Raw genomic sequence first — 26,216 nt, forward strand, 5'->3', positions numbered from 1 at the left:
GCTGTATTACTACAAGTAAGTGTAAATTTCCAAACAAGAAACATCACCAGGCACAAAGAAAAACATTTCCGATGTTAAAAAGCTCAGTTCATCAAAAAGTCCTCAAAAGGAGTTCCCACTGTGCTGCAGCAGGATCAGCGGCATCTCTGGAGCACTGGGAGGCAGGTTCGATCCCTGGCCCGGCACAGTGGGTTAAGGATCCAGCATTGCCACAGCTTGGAGTGGCTGAAAAACAAACCAAAAAAGCACAGGACGATAGCACAGGAACTTTAATGAATATTTTGTAATAACCTTTTGTAAGGGAGAAGACTCTGAAAAAGAAAATATATATATATGACTGGATCACTGTGCTGTATATACATAGCTATGTGAAACCAACACGGTTATAAATCCACATTTCAGTTTTTTTTAATGTGTATAGGTTCTGTGCAGATACTTTGCCGTTTTATGTAAGGGACCTGAGCGTCCCCAGACCCTGGCGTCTGCAGGGGTACTTGAACCACCGGGTCCCCCGCTTTACTGAGGACGACGGTGTTGGTGGGATACTGCCAACACGGTGCTTCAAGGCAACGGAAAGCGTTACATGTTTATATTAGACGAGAGGAAAAGTCACAGTCTTCCGTCTCAAAAAACGAGAAAATGAGTAAATTAAGCCCAGAGAAGGCAGCAAGAAGGACATAACACGGGGAAGAGGGACTGTCGTATTTTTGGGTCTGCTGCGTCCTGAGCTCTCACCAGCTGCCCCTTCTGTTGTTGCCCTTCCCTCCTCCCTCCCGTGCAGCGAGAGTCTCGGTTTAGCGCTGCTCTAGGAAGTCATGGCCTGCGTGGGTGAGGCCGGTCTGCAGTCTTTGCCGGAGGCCAGCAGCAGTCCTTCGGAAGCTGTCCCTGCTCCGCCTCGTGCTGTCACTTCATGCTGCAGCCCGAAGCTGGAGCTCCACCAGCTGGCTCTGGCCTTGCCCACGAGAGCCACGCGAGGAGCCAGCAGGCTGGAGGCAGCCCCTCACTCCCCCGAGTCTTGTCTTCGGGCAGAGACCCCCAGTTCCTGCCCCAGTCTTACTTTATCTGAGTTGCGCTGATGCACAGACTGGCGTGAGGTGATGGGAGAACGCCTGCTCAGGCCCCGAGCCGGCGTCCACCGCCGCCTCTGTCCTCCGAGGTGGCGGCTGTGCTCAGATGGCGTCCGTGCGACCTGCCAGAGCTGGGAGGGGTGGGTTCGGATGTGGGTCCAGTGCCACCCCTTCCTTGCCAGCATTGCAGCCTCCTTTTTACTCTGAGAGCTGTCATCACCGTGCTTGGTTTAATTTTGAGCTTGTTGCTGAGCTGACTCACACCAGAGCTCTGTTCACTTGTACAGTCTCCACTCTCTTCTCCATGTGAGGGTGATGTTTCGGCCTGTGTTTATCCTCAAATTGTGAAGAGCGAGATAAAGGTGCATGGGGCGGTGGCGGTTGCGACCGTGTGGACGTGCTTTCAGCGATGACTTTGGAGGGTGTGCGCAAGTTTTCTGACCATGTGCTTTCATTTCCAGGATGTGTGGGTCGGTTTTGCTCTCTTTTGCTTATAACTCTGCTGGGCCTTCTCCTGGGCCGGCAGCATGGTGGTCCTGCCTGCCCTGTGGGGTCAGCAGGGGGCTGGTGTGGAGAAGCACTAGCCTGGCAGTATCTGTGACCTCTTGCAAGTCACTTTTCTCTGGTCCCTTCATTTCCTCAGCATAGATCAGAGAAATTGGACAAGAGAATCTCATGAAATCCCCTTTAATTCTTTTTTTTTTTTCCTCTTTTCCCTTTTTTTTTTTTTTTTTTTTCTTTCTTTTTAGGGCCACACCTGTGGCATATGGAAGTTCCCAGGCTAGGGGTCCCAGCTACACCAGCGCTGGATCCTTAACCCACTGAGTGAGACCAGGGATCAAACCCACATCCTCATGGATGCTAGTTGGGTTCTTAACCCGCTGAGCCACGAGGGGAATTCCGTGATGATGTGAAGGTGGGGAGTCCTACATCCACAAAGGAATCCCCAGCGGCTCTTTATTTTATTTTATTTTATGTTTTGCTTTTCTTTTTTAGGCCCACTCCCAAGGCATATGGAGGTTCCCAGGCTAGGGGTCTAATCAGAGCTACAGCTGCCGGCCTACACCACAGCCACAGCAACGCCAGATCCTAGCTACTACGTCTGCAACCTACCCCACAGCTCACGGCAACGCCGGATCCTGAACCCACTGAGCGAGGCCAGGAATCGAACCCGCAACCTCATGGTTCCTAGCCGGAGTCGTCAACCACTGCACCACGATGGGAGCTCCCAGCCCCTCTTTGGCCCCTGCTGATGCCTCCCCGCTTTGATCCCCTGCCCTCTGTTCGTCTGTAGAACTGCGTGGGCGTTTAGGGTGGACGAGCTCTCAGTGTTACGAGTTACTCTGTGAGCATGTGTCCCATCTCACAAACGCCAAGGCCCGTGTCCTCCCTGCGCCGGGAGGCTCCGTGTCAGGGCTCTGTCCGCCTCGAGGTCGTTGCCTTGTGAGGACTGGCTCCTGTCGCGGAGAGAGCACCCTAGGGAACCTGCTGTGGCGGCTCTGCCTCCCCACCGCGTGTGCTTTAGAGCGCGTTCCTGCAAACAGCTGTCCGTCAGAAAGTAGGGGTTTCGTTCTCACGTCTGCGCCCGAACCGCAGAGACTGACCCGCCTGGGCCCTGACCGTGCCGTGGCCCCTCCGGGCAGGCCGCCGTGGCTGGCGAGGACCCAGGGCCCCCGGCCCCGGAGCGTGGCGGCTGCCGGCCGCCCTGCGGGGCAGCAGGTGCGCTCTGGGTTGGCGCCCTGCCTCCCTCGTCCGTAACGGAACCTGTCCCTGGGCACAGAGCTGGGTTTACCTTTGCCTTTCCTTTGTCTTTTCAGCTGTGACTCCAGACTTGAGATAAAGGAAGTCTGCTTTTGGAAAGCGAGAGAACTTTTTCCTTGGGTTGGGTTCGTCTGCACAGCCGACGCGAGCAGGGCCCTGTACTCTCCTTCCCACTGATGAGTCACTGCTGTTCCCAGGAAAGACTGGCAGACAGTCCCGGACGCCCACCGTCCACGGGGCGCTCTGTGGGCGCGTCTGCTGCACTCGGTGGCCCCAGTGAGCGGCACGGAGGCACAGTGGTGTTTACACGGCCAGAGGGGTCGTCCTCACCGTCCGTGGGCGAGCTTTGCGCGTCCGCTGGATAGACAGGGACACGCGGTGGGAGGCGGGAGCGCAGAGCCGGTAGCGGTGCCCACCCGGTACCAGCGACCCACCCCCAGCAGCCTCACCGGGCGGGTGCCCGAGGGGCCTCGCTGTCTCCTAACCAGACAGGTGAGCCAGCCCCTCCGAGAGCCACGCGGGGCGGCACGCCAGGTGGTTTTGCCTCTGAGGAACCGGCGACGGCTCCTGGCCTGTCTTCCTGCACGGCGGCGCTCCCTTGGAAGGAAGCTGACGGGTCACGGTCACAGGTCCATCTTGGTGGCATTGTCCTTCCCTCTGGTGACAGTGCACGGTTTTCATTTCCTTCGCCCCTGAGCGGCAGTGTCCCTGAACCAGCTCTGCCCCGCTGCCAACAGGGCGAAGCTCCTGTCCTCTGCGTGTCAGGACGTGCCCCTCCGGGGTCCTGTGCTCCAGCTCCTTCACTGTCCTCCAGAGCACACATGGCCAGGAGGTGACGGCGGCCAGCACTCCAGTTTCCCCTGTGGTTCCCTGAACACAGTGTTTATGCCCAGGTTGTACACGTTTTGGAAGGCGGGCCCCCCGCCCTCGGCTCTGACTGCCCTCCCCCTTGCTGTGCGCTGGGGGGCGTGTGGTTTGTGGCCTTTCCCCTCCGGCCTCTGGGGCAGCGAGGCCCCGCTGCACCTCCGCCCACGTCAGCAGGGCCGCCCCGTCGGCCAGCACACTCCCCCGGCGGGCGTGCCAGCCTGGCCTCGCCTCACGGACTGTCCGGGAAAGGCCGTTCCCTTCGGTGTTACCGCTTCTGCTCAGACTTTGCAAAAAACGTACCTATAAATATATAATTATCAATCACCCCTGTCCTTGAGAAAGTCTTGAATGAATAGAGAATTTATCCCACTGCAACATTTGATTGTACGGAGGCGCGCTGTTTCATCAACAGAAGAAGCAGAAAGGCTGTGTGTGAGTTTTGGGTACTGTGTACCACCTCTGTTATTCTTCTAAAGCCAAGTATTCATGTACTTAAACCATATTCTATTTAATTGTGTTTGATTTTAAAATATATATATATATATATGAATTATATTTAAAATCGTGTCACCTTTCTGCGTTCAGGGCCTGCGTGGCTCTCCTACTGAGACGCGTCCATCTTCCACCTGTTTCCATTCGCTTTACAAAAACCCAGAACGTGAGCCGCTCCTGGACTCAGGCTCGTGTTTGGAGCGAATGGCATAGACCTGAGCTGATGTGAGATGCATATGCCATAATTAACTCCTTTTGTTCTTTTTCACAAAATATCTCCACTCCACTTTGCTTCAGTCTTTCGACAGCAGAAAAGCAATATAAAAGTCACAGAATAAACTGGTTTTGGGTGACTCCTGCTGCCTCTGCATGTTTTGGAATAACTTCTGCACGACGAGGCTGGGTAGATGGGTGCTTTCAGTGCAGACCCGGTCTGGCCACGCCTTCCTACTGTTTCGTGCTCCTGAGCTAGAGACGTCAGTGCTTGAAAAGCCAGGAGCAGCACGTTCAGACTCTGTTACCTTTCCTGCCCCCGCCGTGGGACACGAGCAGTGTCTGGCCTGAACTAGCAGCCAGACTCCCCATCTGCTCTGACGTGGATCCCTGCCCTCACGTGCAGGTGGGGTGGGAGTCACCTGACATCCAGCACCAGGCTCCGGGCAGGGGCCACTGCGGCCCACGGGCTCGAGGTCCCGCTCGTCTCTGTGGCATTGCCGGTTTGATCCCCTGCCCCGCGCAGTGGGTTCGCGTGGTCGCAGCTGCAGCTCAGGTTCAATCCCTGGCCGGGGAACTTGCAGGTGCTGTGGGTGCAGCGGATAACATGGGAAGATGACAAAGGCGGACTCCCTGGCGGGAGTCAGTTCCACGTCCAGCTGGACTGAGGTGCTGCCGTCGCGCAGACTGAGAGATGTTAACGAGAGAGATGGGTGCCTTTGCAACGTCGGCTCTTCATCGCAGCCGCAAGGACAGGTGTCAGCCAGGCCCCGTGCAGAGCAGTGAAACGGGAGCAGCTTTCGGTAACCTTCCCCACTTGGGGCGCAGTCCGCAGCGGAGCTTCATGAAGTGTTAGGAGTTTACGTCTCTGGAGCTGTGGCTAGTTCAGTAAGAATTTGGAGGGGACGGTCTCCTCTGAATAGCCGAGCACAGGGTCTTGGTTGTCTGGGTCAGGTCCTGAGAGCTGAGGGCTTCCCGGGGTGGTGGACACGGCTCTGATGACGCGGGCGGGGCCTGTTTGTGCACAGTGGCCTTTCCCCCTCCCTCCCTCCCTCCCACATCAGTTGATCAGACCAGGGTTAATCTAATTCAGACAGGCCCAAGAAAATTATTTTTCTACTTGTATTTTTTGGCCGTACCCACACGTCCACGACGTGTGGAAGTTCCCAGCCCCAGGATCAAACCCGTGCCACAGCGCAGTCCAAGCTGCTACCATGGCAACGCCAGATCCTTAACCTGCTGAGCCCCCAAGGAACTACCAAGAAAACTTTTTTCCCTCTTTATTAAGGCTGCATCTGCGGCATATGGACATTCCCAGGCTAGTGCTCAAGTTGGAGCTACAGCTGCCGGCCTACACCACAGCTCATGGCAACACTAGATCCTTAACCTACTGAGCAGGGCCAGGGATCCAACCCGCATCCTCATGGATACTAGTGGAGTTTATTACTGCTGAGCCACGACAGGAACTCCCCCAGAAAACTCTCTACCCTGAGAATCAGCAGGAGGTGGGAGAAAGCCCTGGTGCGTCTGAGCTAGTAGCACACATGGGACACTGCAGGACCCTGAGCCCGCACCTCGCTCGTGGGCAGAGCTGACGTGGTGGAAATACGGGCGCGGGGGCAGGTGGGTGCGAGAGCAGCCGCCTTGTAACCTGCAGGCCGTCGCACGTCTCTAGATCCAGTCCTGCATCCTTGCCGTGGACTCTCAATCCCTCGGGTGTCCTTAGAATGCATTTCGGTTTTTTAAAAATCAGTCTGACATGAGTTTTTATCCTGTGCCACTGAAAGGACCTTGACGAAAGCCCTACCAGGTTGCTTGAATCGCCGACGCGCATGCGGACTCCGCATGTTCGCAGCGTAGCACCGAATCCTGCAGTTTTTCTCCGCGCAGCTTCCTTGCTCGTGCCGTGCGCTCTCTCAGTGGAGTCCTACACTAAGGGAGCGAAAAGGCCCTCTGCGGTTTTTGCAGGGAGGCATCGCTCGGGCCCGGGCAAAGGGCGGGTCTTTGGGCGGTTGTGGAACCGCCACTTTCTGGACCAGGGCCTCGGCCCGCTCCCCAGCATCCTTCCGAAAGGCCAAGGCCGTCCCTGCTTTCAGCACACGTGACAAAACTCAGACGGAGAGAGCATTTTTCTTTTCTTTTCTTTGGCCATTGTGTGCAGTGGTGACTGTGGGATCTCCGTTCCCAAACCAGTGATGAGACCCAGGCCACGGTGGTGAAAGCACCGAGTCCCAGCCACTTGACCACCGGGGAGCTCCCTAGAGGGCATTCCTATTAAGGAGTGAGTAAACACTTCAATTCAATTCAATCCCGCGGTGATTATCACAGGATTTGAAAGTGCTGGCAGTTTCTATGGACTAGGCAGGGGTCTGGCCTCGGGCTGGCACCTTAAGCAGCAGGAAATTCCAACCCTTGGAGGTGACAGCTTGGGAGACCCACAGGAATATCTGTGCTGCAGGGGCCTCTGCAGGGGCAGCATTGAGAAGGGCGTGGAGTGGGGAGTGTGGTCCCCACAGAGTGGGGGCTGGAGGGAATGGCCAGCGAGGCGTTGGGGGACCCGTCTGAGCAAAGGCCCAGAGGGAAGTCCTCCTACACCTGCTGCTCTAACATCCGCCCACCGCGGCGACTCCTGCCAAGGGGTGCTCCCATCTGCTCCCCGCACTCAGCTGCCTCTGGCCGGCGCCCTCCCGGGCACGACGGACAGCTGCGGGACTGCCCCTTAGGTTCTCCCTCCAAAGGCTCTCTGGTGGTCCTGGGCCTGGGCAGCTGGGCCCTGTCTGCGGCTGGAGGCCTCCGTTCAGCCGGAGGGAGCTGAGGTTTGCGCAGGAGCCGAGGGGACTGTGATGCGGGTGATGCTTGGCCACCCGCATCCCTGTCTTGGCTGTGCCTTGGGGCTCCCCGGCGTGATGCCGAGCCAGCCTCTGCCTGCCCCCTGGGAAGAACCCACCTGCCGTGCACCTCGTGGAGAGGCTGCAGCTGGACTTCCGGGCCAGGCATAGCTCCTCATGCGCCTGGCCAGCTCCTCTCTGGGACAGTTTTTGTTCCTTCTAAGGACAAGCGACTGGGTCGGCAGCTGCGCAAAAGAAGGTCAGTGCCTATGAGGTGCTTGTGCAGGACACAGGAAGGGAGGAAAAACGCCGTTCTGCCGAGGAGGCGGGAGCCGGCAGTGCTTCTAAATCGGCTGCTGGTGTTTTCGACTCAAGAAAGAAAGCCTTTTGACGAGCTCCTGTTGTGGCTCAGCAGGTTAAGAACCCACCTAGTGCCCATGAGGAGGCAGGTTCGATCCCTGGCCTCGCTTAGTGGTTTAAAGGATGCCACGTTGCCATGAGCTGTGGGGTAGGTTGTCAGCTGCTGCTCCGATGCGACCCCCTAGCCTGGGAACATCCATATGGCGCAGGTGCGGCCCTAAAAGGAAAGAAAGCAAGGCTTTTGCTTGAGCATAGACTCCAAAGTCCTGGCAGGAGTCACCAGGCTTTGGTGACCTCTGGCCCCCACCCTTCTGTGAGCTCTGCCTTCCCCCTTCCACCCGCCCCCAGCTCCAGCTTTGGAGCACCTGCACCCCCCAACCTCCAGCTCTGGAGCACCTGCACCTGCACCCCCACCCCCCAGCTCTGGAGCACCTGCACCACCACCCCCTCTACCTCTGGAGCATCTGCACCTGGATGCCCGGGCCTCCCAAGCTGGTCTCTGACTAGGGCGGGCCCACGCCTTGCGAACTAGAAACAAGAAGACTAGTGTGACGTTGTCACATGCATGTGATATCAAAACCCCAGCCTCAGGAGTTCCCGTCATGGCGCAGTGGTTAACGAATCTGACTGGGAACCATGAGGTTGTGGGTTCGGTCCCTGGCCTCACTCAGTGGGTTAAGGATCTGGCGTTGCTGTGAGCTGTGGTGTGGGTCGCAGACGCGGCTCGGATCCCGCGTTGCTGTGGCTCTGGCGTAGGCCGGCGGCTATAGCTCCAATTAGACCCCTAGCCTGGAAACCTCCATATGCCGCAGGAGCGGCCCAAAAAATGGCAAAAAGACACACATACACACAAAAAAAACCCAGGCTCGGAACGCCTAGCTCACTATTGATCTTCCCAGGAGACAGGCGGCGCCTGAGTTCTCCTTTGGTGACAGCGGTGATGACCAGCGCTTTCGGGCTTGCTGTGTGCCAGGCACTGTCTCCTCCGAGCCGTGTGGCAGCCGTGTAAGTGTGTGCTTTGCCCTTGTTGCACGCGAGGAGGCGAAGGCCTTAGAGAACCGGGTCCAGGCGGCCACCGAACACTTTCCATCCGCTACCTGACAGCGGTGGTTCTTAAACTCCCACGAGCCTCGGGACCCCCTGGAGAACGCCTTAAAAGGGGCCGCTGGGCCTACACCGCCCCCCCACACCCCTCACCAGTTTCCGAGTGAGCAGATCTGGGGCGGGGCCCGTGGGTCTGCATTTCAGCGAATCCCCAGATGCCGCTCTTGAAAGACCACCCTTTTGAGAATCACGGCCCTAAAACCTTTCCTGGGAATTGGGAAACGAATGTTTTCGTTCCCTTTTCTGGAATTGCCCGTGCTACACAGAAATGTAACTTGAGACCTGCTGCTCACCCCCCCAGACAAGCACGTAAATCCTTTATCGGTGTTCGGATGTTTGTCAAAGCCGAGAGCACCCAGACGCCCGCGCACTGTCTCCGCGCCTGGGCAGGTCTGAGGCCATGGAGGCTTCGAAGAGGCACCTTCGTTGGGGACGGTGCACCTGACATTCCTCCAGGGCTGAGAGTGGGCGGCTGGGATCACACCTAAGCTCCCAGTAGAACCTTTCCTTGGAAGTTCCTGGGCCAGGGATCAAATCCCAGCCGAGCTGCACCCTTTGCCCCATCCTTACCCCACCGTGCTGGGCCAGGGATTGAACCTGCAGCTCTGTCGTGACCTGAGCCTCTGCAGTTGTTTCCTTAATGCGCTGTGCCACAGCAGGAACTCCTGGAACCTTTTTTTCTTAAAAAAAATTTTTTATTGGCCATTCCTGCAGCACGTGGAAGTTCCCGGGCCAGGCGTCAAACCCATACCACAACAGTGACTCAGGTCACAGCAGTGGCAGCGCCAGATCCTTAACCTGCTGAGCCATTTCCTTCCAGTGTGTCCGCTAGGTCCTGGATGCCAGCGGCCCTGAGGCCCTGACCACACCTGTCCTGGCTCGTCTCCCTGGCCACCTGCTCGTCAGGTTCCTCCACTGACACTTGGTTCTCCCCATCACCCTTCTCTCCGAGTCTCCCTCCAGCACACACTTCCTAGGGGCTCGCTGTCCTGCCCCCAGAACCCCCCCGACACACACACACCGCCGCCCAAGCCTAGAAGGAGGTGGTGCCGTCGCGGGCGGTCAAGGCAGACCCGTGGTTCAGACTCAGGATCGTCTCGTCCCAGCCCCAGCCCATGCCCCCTCTGCGTGCCCTTTCCCTCCAGATACCATTTCTTCAAGGTCCTGACACGTGCCAGCCACGCCCTCGCCTGCCTGCCCCCCCACCCCCATTTCCACATCCTCGCACCATACGCTTCTTTTCCGCCTGGAGGCTCTGGACTCACAGCCTATTACCAAACTCAGGTCCACGGGCTCTGGGTTGGACATCGTGAGTTGCAGGCCCAGCAAGGAGACCGGGCAGCTTGTGCTCACGGGGCCTGACCCCCCCTCCCCCCAGGGCTCCCAGGGGAGGGTCTGTAAAGGCCACCCTCGGGCTGAGGGTCGCAGGGGCCCGACCCGCCTGGGCCCCGCTCTCTGACTGGCTGGAGGGAGCAGGGTGGTGTCTGCAGACTCCGTCATCGCCCTGGGGTCCCAGCCCGTCTGGCGTCTGCGTGCTGGAGGTCAGCCTGCAGTTCCTGCGCCCCCCTCGCGCCGGGCTCGGGTCCTGTCTGCAGCCCGCAGGGAGGAACGAGAGGTCCTGCCTCCGTCTTCAGGCCAAACTTGTGTTCTTCGGCCTCACTTTTTCCCCTTTGTTTCTGCATCTTCTCACTCCTGTGATTAAATTTATTCTTTGGAGGTCAGGCCAGGCCGAGGAGGCCAAAGGTTTTCTGCAGACACGAGGCGGGGACACAGAGGGGCCTGTTCCCAGGAAGCCCCCAGGGCTGGCTCTTTCTTTGGAGCTTTGATCACCCCTCACTCCCACCCCAGCCGATTGCACCGCCACGATGACCCCCCGGCCTGGTGGTCTTTGGCCTCTTCTGTCCCCAGGACCGTCTTTCGCTCCGTCGCACCCACAGCCAGACTGCCGTCTCCCGCCACGGCTCTCGCCTCAGCCCAGAGCAGCCGCAGGCGCCGCGCGCTGTGCAGGGTTGGAGATTCCTCCTCGGGCCCTGCGTTGGAAGCGGGGTGGCAGGAACCTGAAGACCCATCCCAGGGGTTTCGCCCTCACTGCCAGGACAGGTGCGTTCCATAGACCAGCTTTCAAAGAGCAATGTCAAAAGCATTGAGCGAGTGGCTCTGTTGTAGGGGCTTCAAACCCTCACCTCCTCTGCCAGGTGGGGCTGGAGAAGGACTGTCCCGACGTGGGACTCGGGTCAGGCTTCTGTGGGTCAGGCAAGTATCTGGTGCTGCAGCTCCAACAGTTTAGACACAGTGGGGGGGAAACGCTCCCAGAACCCATGGCTCTATCTTGATGAAGATTCTGACCGAGTTCCCACTGTGGCTCAGCCGGTTAAGGACCCAATGGTGTCTCTCGCTCAGTGGCTTAAGGCTTTGGTGTTGCCGTGGCTGCGAAGAAAGCTGGCAGCTACAGCTCTGATTGCACCCCGGCCTGGGAATTTCCATAGGCCATGGGGGTGGCCAAAAAAAAGAAGGGGAGGGAAAAGAAAAACTCGCATGTCCAAGGTACGTGTAGAGAGAGCGGGAATAACATTGTGACTTGAAATGCGAGACTGGGAGGAAAAGCAATATTTTGTATTCGCGTGTTCTTGTAGACCGCGTTTTCAATGCGCATGTGTAACTACGTTAATAAACTAGATGTTATAACGAGCCATTGACTATTTTGTAACCATTTCTAAAAGTCTCAATACCCATCCCCTAGTTTTCTTTCCAAGTTTTTCCTTCAGGAACATCAGGATTTGCCTTAAATCCAGGAGCGTTGTGTCGTTGGTGACCCCCTGTGGCGGGGGCTGGAGGAAGCCCGGTTCCTGCGCAGCCTCTAACGCCCTGGCTGAGGAGACCTGGGGCCCAGACAGTAAGTTCCACCTCCCGGTGCTCGGCCCCCGGCCTCCGGGTGTGCCCCCCCCACTCGGCGGGAAAGAGCCCTTCCCTCCTTGAAGGCTCACCCCTCCCCCGCCTCCCAAACCTCCCCATGTCCAGTCCCCTCCCCCTCGCGGGGACAGGTTCTGGGCCTGCCCGCCCTCCAGACCGGCGTGGGGTGTGAGCGCTTCCTGAGGAAGGCCTGGTTTTGATGCCAGGGAGCGTGCGTGGCCCAGGAGATGCTGAGGAAAAAAGAATGAGTTTGCTTTCAATGTACCAGGCCCAGGGAGTTCCCACTGTGGCTCCGTGGGTTAAGGACCTGATGTCTCTCTGAGGATTCAGGTTCGATCCCTGGCCTTGCTCAGTGGGTTAAGTGTCTGTTTGGCTGTGGCTGTACTGTAGCCTGGCAGCTGCAGCTCCGATTCAACCCCTAGCCTGGGAACCTCCCTCTGCTGCAAGTGCGGCCCCAAAAAGCCAAAAAAAAAAAAACAAACCAAGGAACCAGGCCCAGCCAACAGCATTGGGGCCCATCTGCCCAGAGTCAGACCTAAGGCTTCTCATGCCTCAGGGCGGAAGGGCCCCGCCTGCTCCCGGCCAGAGACCGGTGTGAAGGTGTTGCTTGCACCTACCCAGCCGCTCACAAGGTGCCTGAGTGTCCTGAGACCCTTTCAGAAGCTCTGCAGGGTCAGAAATAGTTGTCTTTTTCACCAGGTGAATGTTTGCCTTGATGATGCGGAAGCAGTGGGGGTGAAACTTGTGGCCCCTTAGAGGGAATCGGCACAAGGATGGCGGACTGTCTGGCGTCACCGAGTTCCCCACCGTGCACTCGTCTTTGGAAAAAGAGAGCCAGGGTCCCATAAGGATGTCTTGGTGAAGCAGCCACAATTATTAATATTTTTTGGCCACGCCCATGGCATGCAGAAGTGCCCGGGATGGAACTCGTACCACAGCAGGGACAATGCTGGATCCTTGACCCACTAGGCCACCAGGGAACTCCAATTTTTAATATGATTAAATCTCAACCCTCAAGTGCATGTTTTTAATGTCACATGGGACAAAATGAGAAGCATGTGGGAAGCGTGTCTGCACTCTGAGGGTGACACCACGTCGCCAGGAGGAGCTCTGCCCACAGGGGACCCCAAGAGGGCACAGGCAACACTGGTTATTCAGGCTGGAGTCCTTCGAAGGCATTATCACGAAAACGAAGGAAGCCAGCCTGTTGCTTTCAGAAGAAAACACCCTGAGTCCTTAGTGCTCAAGGCAGAGTTTGAGTTTCCAAGCACAAACTGGAATTTTGGAAAACTGACAGTCACCAGTGTGGTCTTCCTAGCTTCTCACCCCGAGTCACTTCTCTGAGATCTAACGTATAAACGCAATTGTTAAAATACTGTGGGTGAGTTCCCACTGTGGCTCCGTGGGTTAAGAATCTGACTGCAGTGGCTCTGGTCACTGCAGAGGCTCAGGTTCGATCCCTGGCCCAGGAAATTCCATATGCAGCAAGTCGACCTTAAAAAAAGAAAAAAGCACATGTTCCCTGGTGGCTCAGTGGGCTAAGGATCCAGGTTGTCACTGCTATGGCATGAGTTCCATCCCTGCCTGGCCCAGGAACTTCCATGTGCTTCCAGCAGAGCTCCAAAATAAAAAAGAATGGAATAGAAAAAAATAAAAATTGTGTGATGAAACCTGTCGTATTTGGGAGGTCTGGAAAGATCTTCGGACCCAGCGCACCAATATTTTCTGAACCACGGATGCTCAGGCAGGAAACCACGAGTAGGAGAAAGACAGCTTCGAAGCGTGCGTGAGATCCCTCAGCAGGGCGAGAAGGCTTTGCCAGAAAAGCAAGTCTGAGAGGCACCCCCGGGCCCAGCCTCGTGTTCTCGGGTTGGTGGAGGAAGCCAGGCCCGGGAGGCAAAGTGTTTGCCCTCCGTGGCTCGCGTGAAGGTGGCTTCGATTCCACATGCCGCCACATCCCTGCTGTGGGATCCTGGGCCTTCCCCTCAACGCCGAGCCTCGGTGTCTTCTGCAGAAATGAAGATGACGAGGAGTTCCGTCGTGGCGCAGTGGTTAACGAATCCGACGAGGAACCAGGAGGTTGCGGGTTCGGTCCCTGGCCTCGCTCAGTGGGTTAAGGATCCGGCGTTGCCGTGAGCTGTGGTGTAGGTTGCAAACGTGGCTCAGATCCCGCATTGCTGTGGCTGTGGTGTAGACTGGTGGCTACAACTCCGATTCATCCCCTAGCCTGGGAGCCTCCATATGCCACAGGAGCGGCCCAAGAAAACGCCAAAAAGACCAAAAAAAAAAAAAGAAAGAAAAGAAAAAAAGACATGAAGATGACGCATCTTCAGCAGCAGGTGGTGGCAGTTGGCTGGCAGGAGACAGGTGGGGAAGGGGACCACGGGGACTGGGCTGGGAAGGTCTGATGACGCACTACAAAGAAGAGGGGGAGAGCTGGTGTGCTCTGGTTTGTGACAGAGACCCACACACTTGCTCGCTGGCTCCAACCATCCTGCTCCCCTGGAGGCCCTGGGGCAGAGCCAGCACTTTTCCGGGGCGCTCGGGTCCCCCTTCAGGCCCCTCTAATCCCCGGGGTCTATTCACTGAGAAACGGAGATTCCGCCTCTCCCCACGGCAAGCGAAAGTGCTGCCCTGGTGTCTTCAGCCAACACGAGACAAAGGGAACATCCTGTCCTGACCTCAGAGCCCCAGGCCACCTCTGCTTCTTGGGGGCGGGGGCAGGGGCCCTGGCTGAGGTCAGCCCCTCCGGGAGGAAGCTTGGAGGCTGCGGGCCTTCCTCAGAGGAAGCAAGAAGCAGAACCCAGGGCAGCAAGAGCCCAGACTGTGCCTGGGGTTTCCGAGCAGAAAAGCAGACGTCAGCAGAGCAGGGGACCAGACCCAGAGCCTGAGACGTGCAGAGTCAGCCCAGCCAGCGGGTGTGGGCAGGAGGGGCGTGGCAGGCGGTGGCCCTGCTGTCCTGCCCCAGGGAGCTCCCGAGAACCTGGTTTCAGGCACCCGGGGTCAGGGTGAGAGGCTCGGGGGCAGATCCCCTTCATGGAGTTCCGAGCGCTGTGACACACCGATGACACTCCAGAGCCAGTGTCAGTACTGATTTCTGAGAAGTTCAGCTGTCCACGAGTAAATCAGAGCAGTTCCCTGGTGACCTAGTGCTTAAGGATCCAGCATGATCACTGCTGCGGCTCAGGTTGCTGCTGTGGTGTGGGTTTGATTCCTGGCCCAGGAACTTCCACGTGCTGCTGGCACAGCCAAAAAAAAAAAAAAGGCATTTGACAAAATGCAATGCTCATGCATGATAAAAACTCTGAGCAAAATAAGCTACAAGGACACACACTACAGCACAGGGAATATAGCCAATGTTTATATATATATATAAATATATATATTTTGTTTTTTTAGGGCCACACCCGCGGCATATGGAGGTTCCCAGGCTAGGGATCTAATCGGAGCTACAGCTGCCAGCCTAGACCACAGCCACAGCAACGCCAGATCTGAGCCGCATCTGTGACCTGCACCACAGCTCACGGCAACGCCAGATGCTTAACCCACTGAGGCCAGGGATGGAGCCGCCAACCCCATGGATCCTAGTCTGATTCATTTCCACTGCGCCACAATGGCAACTCCAAAATTTTATAGTTACAATAGTTGGAATACAGACCACAACCTTTAAAGTCATGAATCACCGTATTTTACACCTATAACTTATATAATATTGTGCATCAACTGTACTTCAATTAAAAAAGAAAACTCTCGGCAAAGTAAGAAGAGAGGGAGGCTTCTCTCAACTGGGATATTTTTCCAGACCCACAGAGTGTCCACCACGGGGGGAGTCCTTTTGAACTGACTCTCGGATCCAGGCCTCCGCATGTGTTACCCCCAGCAGCACGCCTATTCCCCATATGCCTCCATCACGGGAGTTGACGGAATGACGGGAACATCTCAAAACAGGTGCCTCATGTAATCCATTATCCTGGGAAACGAAAGAGCGATGTTTATTTTATTTTTGTCTTTTTTTTTTTTTTTTTTTTCCCCAGGGCCTCACCTGCGGCACATAGAAGTTCCCAGGCTAGGGATCGAATCGGAGCTGCAGCTGCCGGCCTCCACCACAGTAACGTAGGCATAGCAACACCAGATCTGAGCTGCCTTTGCACCCTACACCGCAGCTCATGGCAACGCTGGATCCTTAACCCACTGAGCGAGGCCAGGGATGGAACCTGTGCCACAGCCTCGACCTGAGCTGCTGCAGTGATAACTGCCAGCTCCTGAACCTGCTTCACCTCAAGAGAGGGTCCCTAATGAGCACCTCGACCTCCAGCTCCGGGTCAGCATCTATTTCTGGAAAACCCACCCGAGTCAGTTTTTCTCCTTTTAGCGGACATGTGCTTTACAAGAAGCAGCAAAGATTTAAGCTGCAATGATGCATTGATAGTGATCTTTTCTTTTGCTTTCTTTTTTCTTTCTTTCTTTTTTTTTTTTTTTTTGTCTTTTTAGGGCTGCACCTATGGCACTTGGGGGTTCCCAGGCTAGGGGTCCAATCAGACCTGTAGCCGCCGGCCTACGCCAGAGCCACAGCAACGCGGGATCCGAGCCAAGTCTGCGACCTACACCACAGCTCACAGCAACGCCAGACCCTTAACCCACTGAGCGAGGCCAGGGATCCCACAGCCTCATGGTTCCCAGTTGGATTCGTTAACCCCTGAGTCACAACAGGAACTCCTAAAATGTTTTTTTGATAGTGTTCTTATTCCCACAACCTCATGGTTCCCAGTTGGATTCGTTAACCCCTGAGTCACAACAGGAACTCCTAAAATGTTTTTTTGATAGTGTTCTTATTCTTTTTTTTTTTTTTTTTTTTTTTGTCTTTCTGCCATTTCTTGGGCCGATTCCTCGGCATATGGAGGTTCCCAGGCTAGGAGTCGAATCGGAGCTGTAGCCACTGGCCTACACCAGAGCCACAGCAACGCGGGATCCGAGCCTCGTCTGCGACCTACACCACAGCTCACAGCAACGCCAGATCGTTAACCCACTGAGCAAGGGCGGGGACCGAACCCGCAACCTCATGGTTCCCAGTCGGATTCATTAACCACTGCGCCACGACGGGAACTCCGTGATCTTATTCTTGCTTAAAGTTCGAGTATGTTCATCATGGTTGAAGACATATTATTCTTCTTAAACCGCAAACCATAAATTGGATAAAGTTATTGTTTCGGAACTAAAATTTTTTTCACTTTGGTCATTGTCACATCAATCAAATATTTCCTTTAGGCGTTTCAATGTTGCAGATGCTTTTTTTTGGACGGCTGACTTGTAACTGCCCTTGAAACCGATCCTCCTGAGGTTTGCAAACACTCCTTATTTCAACTACTAGTCCTGCAGAATGTTAAGGCTGTTCCTCTGAAATACATGCTTAGCAGCTTTAACTTTTTCATGATTCAAGTCCTTGTTTTTCAATGTTATGGCTCCTCCTGTGGCATATGGCAGTTCCCAGGCCAGGGACTGAGTCCGAGCCACAGCTGCAACCTCCATCACAGCTGCGGCAATGCTACATCCTTTAACCCACTGTGTGGGGCCAGGAATTGAACCCACGACCCTGCAGCAACTTGAGCTGCTGCAGTCAGATTCTTAACCCATTGCACCACAGTGAGAACTCCCCAATTGTTTTTTTTTTTTTTTTCTTTTTAGGGCCACACTCTCAGCATATGGAGGTTCCCAGGCTAGGGGTAGAATCAGAGCTAAAGCTTCTGGCCTACACCACAGCCACAACAACGACAGATCCAAGCTGCAGCTCTGACCTACACCACAGCTCACGGCAATGCCAGATCCTTAACCCACTGAGTGAGGCCAGGGATTGAACTCTTGTCCTCATGGATACTAGTTGGGTTCATTATCACTGAGCCATGACAGGAACTCCTGCTGCTCATATTTTTTGGTTAAATGATTAAATTTAGAAATGAAAATTTGACTCCCATTGTGGCACAGTGGAAAAGAACCCAACTAGTATCCATGAAGATGTGGGTTCAATCCCTGACCTCGCTCAGTAGGTTAAGGATCTGGCACTGCCGTGAGCTGTGGTGTAGGTCACAGACACGGCTTGGATCCTGCATGGCTGTGGCTGTGGTGGAGGCCAGCAGCTGTAGCTCCGATTCGACCCCTGGCCTGGGAATGTCCATATGCCACAGGTTCAGTCCTAAAGCGCAAAGAAAAAAAGAAGAAATCAAAATTTTGTACTGGTTCTTGCGCAACAGAGAGATGCCCCTTGCTGTTGCCATGTCACCACAGCATCAGAAAACTTCTGCCTGAAATCGCTTTCTGATGTCGTCTCAGAAGAACTGTGCTTGTGATTCAGAGGATTTGTGGCTACGATATTTTCTTTTTCTTTTCTTTTTTGCATTTTCTAGGGCTGCCCCCGAGGCATACGGAGGTTCCCAGGCTAGGGGTCCAATCAGACCTGTAGCCGCCGGCCGATGCCAGAGTGGATCCGAGCTGCGTCTGCGACCTGCACCACAGCTCACGGCAACGCCAGACCCTTAACCCACTGAGCAAGGCCAGGGACCGAACCCGCAACCTCATGGTTCCTAGTCGGACTCATTAACCACTGCGCCACGATGGGAACTCCCCTGGTTATGATATTTTCTAAGAGCTTTTTCCAGAAAGATATTCAGACTTCATTGTCTCTTCAGTTTGTGTGCTTATTTCTCCCGTAGTTTATTATAAATTTATACAGGTATAACCATTAAATCTCTGTCCAACAATCCCAAGAGTTGCAGAGTAGACACAACAGAACCGAGACAGAGCAACAGCAATGATGTGATTTGAAGATGACAATAAAGCGGTGATTCCCCTGACCCGGAAACGCCTCCCTGCCCAGATGGGGCCCCCCTCTCGCAGGAGGACCTTTTAACACACACACGCACACACACAGTTAATAGCACAAAGAACAATGAAAGAGAATTAGATTGGCAACTTTGAAGGAATTCCCACTGTGGCTCAGTGGGTTAAGGATCCAGCGCTGCCACGGCTGTGCTGTAGGCTGGCAGCTGCAGCTCCTATTCAACCCCTAGCCTGGAACTTTCGTATGCTGCAGGTGTGGGCGTAAAAAGACAAAAAAAAAAAAAAAGAGATTGGCAACCTTGATGGATTGAGAAGCCAACTAAAACCCGCCTGCATCTGAATAAAGCCTGACTTTGACCCCGAGCACCCTTCCTGTGTCTCCCATCCAGCCCCTGCTTCTTAAGGACTCGCACCTGCCCCCTGGCTCCCACAGGATCCTACAGCTCAACCCCCTCCTTCAGTTCCAGTCCGCAGCTCGAGGTGTTGTTCAGGGCACCTCTCCACAGGGGCGATCAGAATCCCTTTCCAAGAGTTTGGGTTTGAGGAGTTCCTGCTGTGGCTCTCTGGTTAATGAACCTGGCTAGCATTCATGAGGTTGCGTGTTCGCTCCCTGGTCTCGCTCAGTGGGTTAAGGATCCGGCATTGCCGTGAGCTGTGGTGTAGGTCACAGATGCGCCTCGGATCCATCATTGCTGTGATTGTGGTATAGGCCAGCGGCCAAAAAAAAAAAAAAAGAGTTTGTGTTTAAGGCTGTTGGCTGCTAGCTCTTCTGCACCGCCTGTCAACAGAGCCCTGGGCCCTGGGGGAAAGAAAAAAGCAGCCATCTCCTCCCCAGGCGGGTGCCTCAGAGGCCAGGTCTGGGAACCTGAGAGCCACACCAGTAGCTTTATTTGCACTTCTTTTATTTTGTGCTGGTGACGTGCTTACCCACGTAGTCATCACTAAACACCTGCTTAGCCAAGCCCCCCCGCCCCACAAGCGCCCCCACCTCCCCTTAGTAGGGAGCCTCGTGCTCAGGAATCCTTGGGTGCAACGTGTGTATTTTATTTAAAGCAATGGTGGGAGTTCCCACTGTGGCTCAGAGGTAACGAACCCAACTAGTATCCATGAGGATGTAGGTTCAATCCCTGACCTTGTTCAGTGGGTGAAGGATTTGGTATTGCATGAGCAGTGGCGTAAGTCGCAGAGGCGGCTCTGATCCTCTGTCGCTGTGGCTGTGGTGTAGGCCAGCTGCTGTAGCTCCAATTTGACCCCTAGCCTGGGAACCTCCATATGCCGCAGGTGCAGCCCTTAAAAAAAAAAGGACAAAAATCTTCATTAACGTCCTACTGTAGTGCTGTCATTTTAAAGACATTACACAGCTCTGAATTGTATATTAATAATTAGCTTCAGAGTTCCCATCGTGGCTCAGGGGTTAACAAATCTGACTAGGAACCATGAGGTTGCAAGTTCGATCCCTGGCCTTGCTCAGTGGGTTGGGGATCCGGTGTTGCCATGAGCTGTGGTGTAGGTCGCAGACACAGCTCGGATCTTGCAGTGCTGTGGCTGTGGTATAGGTGGGCAGCTACAGCTCTGATTGGACCTCTAGCCTGGGAACCTCCACGTGCCGAGTGAGCGGCCCTAAAAAGACAAAAAGACCCCCCCCCCCCAAAAAAATTAGCTTCAATTCCCAGCGACGCGACCTCGTGAGCAGGACCAGGTTATGAGTTGTGTCTCGCACCCTGGCTCCGCTGACAGATGAGCCCTCTGTCCCCGTCTGCATGGTGAGGTGACCAGCAGGAAGGTCCCAGCGCTGCTCCGGGAGAGCTGAGGCTCCATGAGGACCTCAGAGCACAGATCCTGAAACCAGCAGCTTCCTGGCTTCTCCACGTCTTCCCCCCCCATCCCACCCCCCACCCGTGGGACGTTGGCTCTTGCCAGGTACTGTGTGGGCAAGGTTGCCAGACTTAGTCCAGGCATGTGAGCCTCCCTAGAGCGACCCTGCTGTCCCCCAATTTTATACCCGTCGCTTCTGCACGGAAAGTTTATGGGACGCCAGTTCCTCGGGCAACTATGAAACGGCCCTCGCACAGGTGTAGACGGTCCATCCCTAGAATGGCAAAGCTTGGAATCTGTTCACCTGAGCACCACCTTGGGGCGGGGACAGGGAGGATCCTTGCTCTGAGCTGGGGCTGGGGAAGGGGTGCCAGCTGCGATCTCACTTTGCTTACTCAGCACACATGGAAACAGGGTTTTGTGAAGCCAGGCAGGTTCGAAGCTCCTTCCACGTTTTACCCATTTAACCCTCTTAACCACCCAGTGAGGTGGGTGCTGAGATATCGCCATCATACAGATGATGGAACCTAGGCGGGGGCGGGGGTGGAGCTTGTTCAGGGTCCTGCAGCCGGTAAGGTATACGGATCCCTAAGAACTACTTTTTAGTGAATTTCGGCACATGAAACCCTGGATCCTATGGAAATACTCATTTTTAAAGAGAAAGAAAAGCAGAGACCCTTTCAAAGGGGGTGAGGAACCATCGCCAAATGAATTTTTGTGCGTTTGTGCAACCTCGCCTCATTTGCTCTGAATTTTTGCAGGCTGCAGATGTTCGCGGGGTCTAACACTCACCTGGGCCAGAGTTTGAAGCAGGAGGAAACGTATGTAGGTGGGTACAAGTGGAAGCGTAAAGCCAAGACGCCACATTTTCACGGTTTGGATGGAAGGAGCCCTTCTCAGAAATTTCCCAGGCGGACTGCCTCAAGGCTGGAGGGTGTCCGGGTCTGTCCGGCCCTTGGAGGTCAGTTTGCAGAGATGGGCTTGGGGTGAACAACATTTTGCAAACAACAGTTTGCAGAGAGGGCAACATGCTGAACAACCGAACACGCACTGCATTTGGGGACCTGCGTTTTCTGACCTTTTTCAAGCATATGGTTTATAAAATGGTTTCGTAAGACACTTCCATGAGGGAAAACTGACAGATGAGTTCCTTGCCACTTCGACTTTAATAATCAGGTGTTAAAGCTTCCGGAAGCCGTTCAAGGTAAGCCTGAGGTCACCGAGGGGTTCTCACCAGAGCAGCCTTGAAAATGTGGCAAAGCGGCGAGCATGAGCAGTTCTCTGGGAGGGGCCGAGCCGTCATCAGCTTCTCACCGAAGCCAAGTGACCTCGAAAGGTGCAGGATCCCTGCCCTACACCACCAACGGGATAAACGCAGAAGGGACTGGGGACACAGCGTGACCCCTAGCTTGGGAGGGCGCGGGGGAAGGTCGGCTCTGGAAGATGCGTCTGCGCCCTCACCACATCCCCGCGGTCCACAAGGAGCGGAGATGCCTGCGCTCCCCCCCGCCCCGCCCCGCCCCGCCCCGCCCCGCCTCCCCGAAGCCCGCCTCGCAGCGGGTCCAGCCCCGAGCGCCGCCCCTTCGCCCGCTCCACCTGCCGCTGGGCACTCATTTTCCCGGCGGAGGGAGCGCGCCTGCCGCGCCGTGCGCTGCGTCCTACAAGACGCGCTGACGTCGCGGAGGGCCGGCAGTCGGCGCGGAGCGGCCGGCGCGCGCGCGCGGGTGCTGGGCCGCCGTGGGCCAGGGCGGCGCGGGCCGAGGGCCGGGGCGGCGAAGGGCGGCGGCCGCCGCGGCAGCAGCGCCCCGGGAGAAGAGGCCGCGGCGCCGACGGGCAGGGATGGGGGGCGCCGGGGCCCGCGCTTCTCCCAGGCGCGCGCGCGGCCCCAGGGGCGCCCAGTGACGGCGGCGGCGCCGCTGCCGCTGCGCCAGGGAGCCGGGCCGGCATGAGGAGCGGCCGGGGCCGGGCCAGGCCTCGCTGACCCCGGCCCCGCGCGGCGCCTCCGCGTTTCCCCCCGGACTCTCGGCATGAGCGCCCGCCCGGGCCCGGGGCCGCGGCTGCCCCAGTCCGGCGGCCGGCGGGCGCGCTCGGGGCGGGCGGGCCCGCGGTGCTGAGCCGCCGCCGCCGCCGCCGCCGCCCCCGACCCGGGGCGCGGCCATGGAGGTGGTGGGCGACTTCGAGTACAGCAAGCGGGACCTCGTGGGACACGGGGCCTTCGCCGTGGTCTTCCGGGGGCGGCACCGCCAGGTGAGGCCCCCGGCCGGGCCAGGCGGGGCGGCGGCGCCCGAGGCGGCGAGGCGGCGGCCGGGCCTGCGGGCGGCGCAGGGCCCCCTCCCCCGGGAGGCCGGGAGCGGCTGACCCCGCGGCGGGCGGGCCCCCCGGCGGCGCCGCCGTCCTCCCTCCCGGGGCGGGGGGCACCCACAGGGCCCGGAAGCAGGTTCAGCTTTTTTTGTTGTTTTTTTCTGCTCCTGTGTTTGCTGTTTAGCAAACAGGGTCAGAGGAGGTTTTAGCATCTAAAGAATTGGGACCGGCCCCGGGCGTGGAGGAAATCGCAGACGGGGCGGGCGGCTCTGACCGCAGCCCGGGGGCCTGTCCGGAGGGGGCTGGCCTGCTGGCTCAGCCGGTAAAGTAATAAATACTGCCTTTTCTCTGTCCTGAGAATAACTTAAAACTCAGCAGGGAGAAGGAAAACAAAACAAAGCAAACGAATACACGTTAAATCCTGCCAAACGGTCAAATCCTGTTTTCAGTGAACCTGCCACCGCCCAGGTTATCCTCCTTAACTCTTAAGTAGTTGTAAATAAACGGCTCCTTTTTTCCACGGAGCCCTAGTTCCTATGCGGTCCCCACATGCATTATTTTTACTGGCTGTCTTGTGGGACCTCAGCTCGCTGCCCGTTTAATGTATAAAACCATTTTTCTGTGAAGAGATTCAGACTCCTCTATTTTCCCCAGCGCTGTCCATGAATTTACCAAAAACGTCTTTATGCTTACAGATTTTTTTCTGTTGAATTATTTCTGTGGAATAATTTCCGGGAGTAACACTGTTTTTCCTTTCCAGAAAACGGATTGGGAGGTAGCTATTAAAAGTATTAATAAAAAGAATTTGTCAAAATCGCAACTACTGCTGGGGAAGGAAATTAAAATCTTGAAGGTACGTTTCCTTCTGGGCTGTGTCGTGGATGAGCAGTTGTGCTCAGTTCGGTGGATACTCGATGACACCCTTGGCTCTTGGGTGGTTGGACCCAAGTTTGAGGGTTTCCACCTGTTGCTCTCGTTTTTTGCCTGCCCCCCAAACATTGTGTGCTTGGAAGCTGTTTTCCAGAACAGATGTTGGTGGCTCTTGGCCAGGGCTTAGAGGGATTGGGTGAAAACCGATGGTAGCTTCTCACCTTTCCCCCCCCTTGGTGACTGCGTTCTTGCTTGGGAAGACGCGGGCCCCTCTTAGGCTTTCTCTCTCCTGTCAGTCCCCTGCTTGTTGCAGTTCCGTTTTTTTGCACAACTGGGGGCAGTTGAAATCTTCCTTTCTCATAAATTGAACAAAGTTATTTTCCTTGGAAGTGGTCTTTTTAACTCACAGGCGGTATTATATCCGAGTGGGATGCTTTGAAGGAAAAACAGAGTCCATTGTCAAATAGGTGTGGAAAATCCTATGTACTCAGTACTTCTTGGAGAGGCAGAGTACTAGAATCATTAAAAAAAGGCAAAGGAAAAATTACGCAATGACGGTTTAAGTGTGTTTAACACAGTGAACCCCAAACTGCTAAAGACATGGACCCCTCATCTCACATTCGTCAGAACCGCTCTTCTGTGGACAGCTAATTGGTCATTACAGCTTGTGGAACTGTGCTCCCTGTTCTTTTAGGCAGATCATACTTTGAAAAAGCACTTTAAAAGACTAGCAGAAAGAATGTGATCTTACGAACTCCGGCATGTATTGTATAAATGGGCACACTCACCGTGGTAAGAGTCTAAAAAATTGCGACAGTGAAACAATACTGAGGCCTCGAGTAACGTTTGACCAGGCACATCTCTTCATTCTGCAGTAAACTGCATTGTTCTGATCTGGTAACGGGGTCTAATGCACTAGGAGTCAATGGATGCATCTGTGTTTATCCTTAAACTGACTGTATTTGCATATTGAAATACTACAGTATTTTGAATTCTCAATTTTCTTAACAGGAACTTCAGCATGAAAATATTGTAGCGCTCTATGATGTTCAGGTACCTTGCTTTGGATTTTTAAAAAGAGTTTATGTGTTAATAAAAGAACTTAAAATGTTTTTCTATTTTATACACGTTTAAGTGAATCTTAATAGAGAAAATTGCCTTATTCTTGCTGAAAAGATTTATAGCCCGGGTTCTGTTTACTAAGAAATTGTTCAGGGGTTCCCGCTGTGGCACAGTGAGTTAAGAACCTGACTGCAGCGGCTTGCGGGTTCCATCCCAGCTGGGTGTGCCCTGAGTTAAAGGGTCTGGTGTTGCTGCAGCTTTGAGTTTCAGCTGTGGCTCGGGTTTAACCCTTGGCCTGGGAACTTCCATATGCTGCAGGTGCGGCCATTAGCAATAAAAATTGTTTAAAATAGTGTGGGGTGGAGTTCCCATCGTGCCTCAGCGGTAACGAACCTGACTAGTATCCATGGGCCTGTGGGCTGGATCCCTGGCCCCCCTCAGTGGGTTAAAAATCGGGCGTGGCTGTGGCCCTGAGTTTGTGGTGTAGGTCGCAGACGAGGCTTGGATCCCACATGTGGTGTAGCCTGGAGGCTACGGCTCCTCTTGGACCCCTGGCCTGGGAACTTCCATATGCCTTGGGTGTGGCCCTAAAAAGACCAAAAAAAAAAAGTATGGGGCAAATAGGATAAAATAAAACATGTGCTGCGTGAGTAAACGTAGAGACAGATGGTAACATACCGTAGGAGCAGTGCTTTGGTCACGTAGAGGCGTGTTGATGCCAGATGGAGCAGAATCGAGGAGTTCCCTGGTGGCCTAGTGGTTAGGGATCCGCATTGTCACTCTTGTGGCTCGTTGTTACTGTCCTGGCACCGGGGCAGCCCCTGGCTGGGGACCCTGTACATGCGCGGGGGAGGCCAACGACAACAACAAAATCAAATGGTTTTTTACCGATTGCAAAAGCAACATTTGCTAATGGTGGAGAGATTGTAAAAATATGTGAAATAGAAGCAAACGGCACCTCCATCACCTAGGTCTGGCTGTGAGTTTCGCCACGGCCTGCAGTGGAGCTGCGCTTGACTGGGAGATGGGAAGGCTGGGTTCTGCAGGTGCCGACGCAGGTAACGTTTCTAAATAGCCAAGCTGAGCCTTGGAAATCTCCAGCGCCCAGCTTTGGAGAAAATGACTGTGCTTTGGGCGGAGCACCAGGGCGAGTAGTTGGCTTACATTTCAGGGCCATGTTGCGTTTTAAAAAACCCTCCTTAAGGTGCTGGAGTCGCACCTGCTCGTGAGGTGGCGTGGTCGCCTGTGGGAGCCCTGGGGACCGCTGCTGGGGGACAGCGGGTCCACTCCTCCGCCCCCGGGTCAGGGCGGAACCGGCACCCGAGGTACCTTATTTCCTTCTTTCGTTCGGCTTCGTCAGGGCCGCTGAATTCCAGTAGGGAAACGAACGTGTCAGGTGAATCTGCTGTCCACGTTTCTGGCAAAGCCACTTCTCCGTCCACTCCGCGTATCCCTCAGATGCATCCATTTTGTGAGGTTCGAGTGGCTGCTGTGTGCCAGGCGTTTCTAAGTTCTAGGAACAGAGCAGTGAGTAGAACAAAGGCCTTGCTCTTGATGTGCTTAATTTTAGCGGGCTGTTCCCTACGAGCTTTTTATCATTTTCCAGGCAGTCATCACCCCACAAAGCATTTGCTAGGCTCAGCCCAAGGGGTATGTTGAGGGTTTTCCCATTGTGAAAAAAAATGCTATGAGGATAATATACGCCTTCTGAAGATAGCTCACTATTTCTGTTAAG

The 26,216-nt window shown here is 55.3% G+C and overlaps 1 protein-coding gene across 18 annotated transcripts in view; it reads left to right on the forward strand.

Moving 5' to 3' along the window:
• Nucleotides 1-22,365: 22,365 nt before the first annotated feature.
• ULK2 (unc-51 like autophagy activating kinase 2) overlaps nt 22,366-26,216 on the forward strand; it is a 68,355-nt gene continuing 64,504 nt past the window's right edge. For 16 of the 18 annotated variants that reach the window (XR_014821956.1, XM_021067920.2, XM_021067923.2 and 13 more), the window contains exons 1-3: nt 22,366-22,495; nt 23,310-23,402; nt 24,431-24,472. Coding sequence is in view for 13 of the 18 variants with exons in the window: in XM_021067920.2 (XP_020923579.2) it covers nt 22,406-22,495; nt 23,310-23,402; nt 24,431-24,472 (225 nt within the window). In the remaining 5 variants the exon portion in view is untranslated. The remainder of the gene's footprint in view (nt 22,496-23,309; nt 23,403-24,430; nt 24,473-26,216) is intronic. The other 2 variants (XM_021067922.2, XM_084986344.1) reach the window with 1 other exon arrangement.

The sequence above is a fragment of the Sus scrofa genome, chromosome 12 (assembly GCF_054392235.1).
Source record: "Sus scrofa isolate SSC_HxYL_T2T_F1_AM1 chromosome 12, Sscrofa_HxYL_maternal_Yorkshire_Landrace_v2.0, whole genome shotgun sequence".
Taxonomy (NCBI): Eukaryota; Metazoa; Chordata; class Mammalia; order Artiodactyla; family Suidae; genus Sus; species Sus scrofa.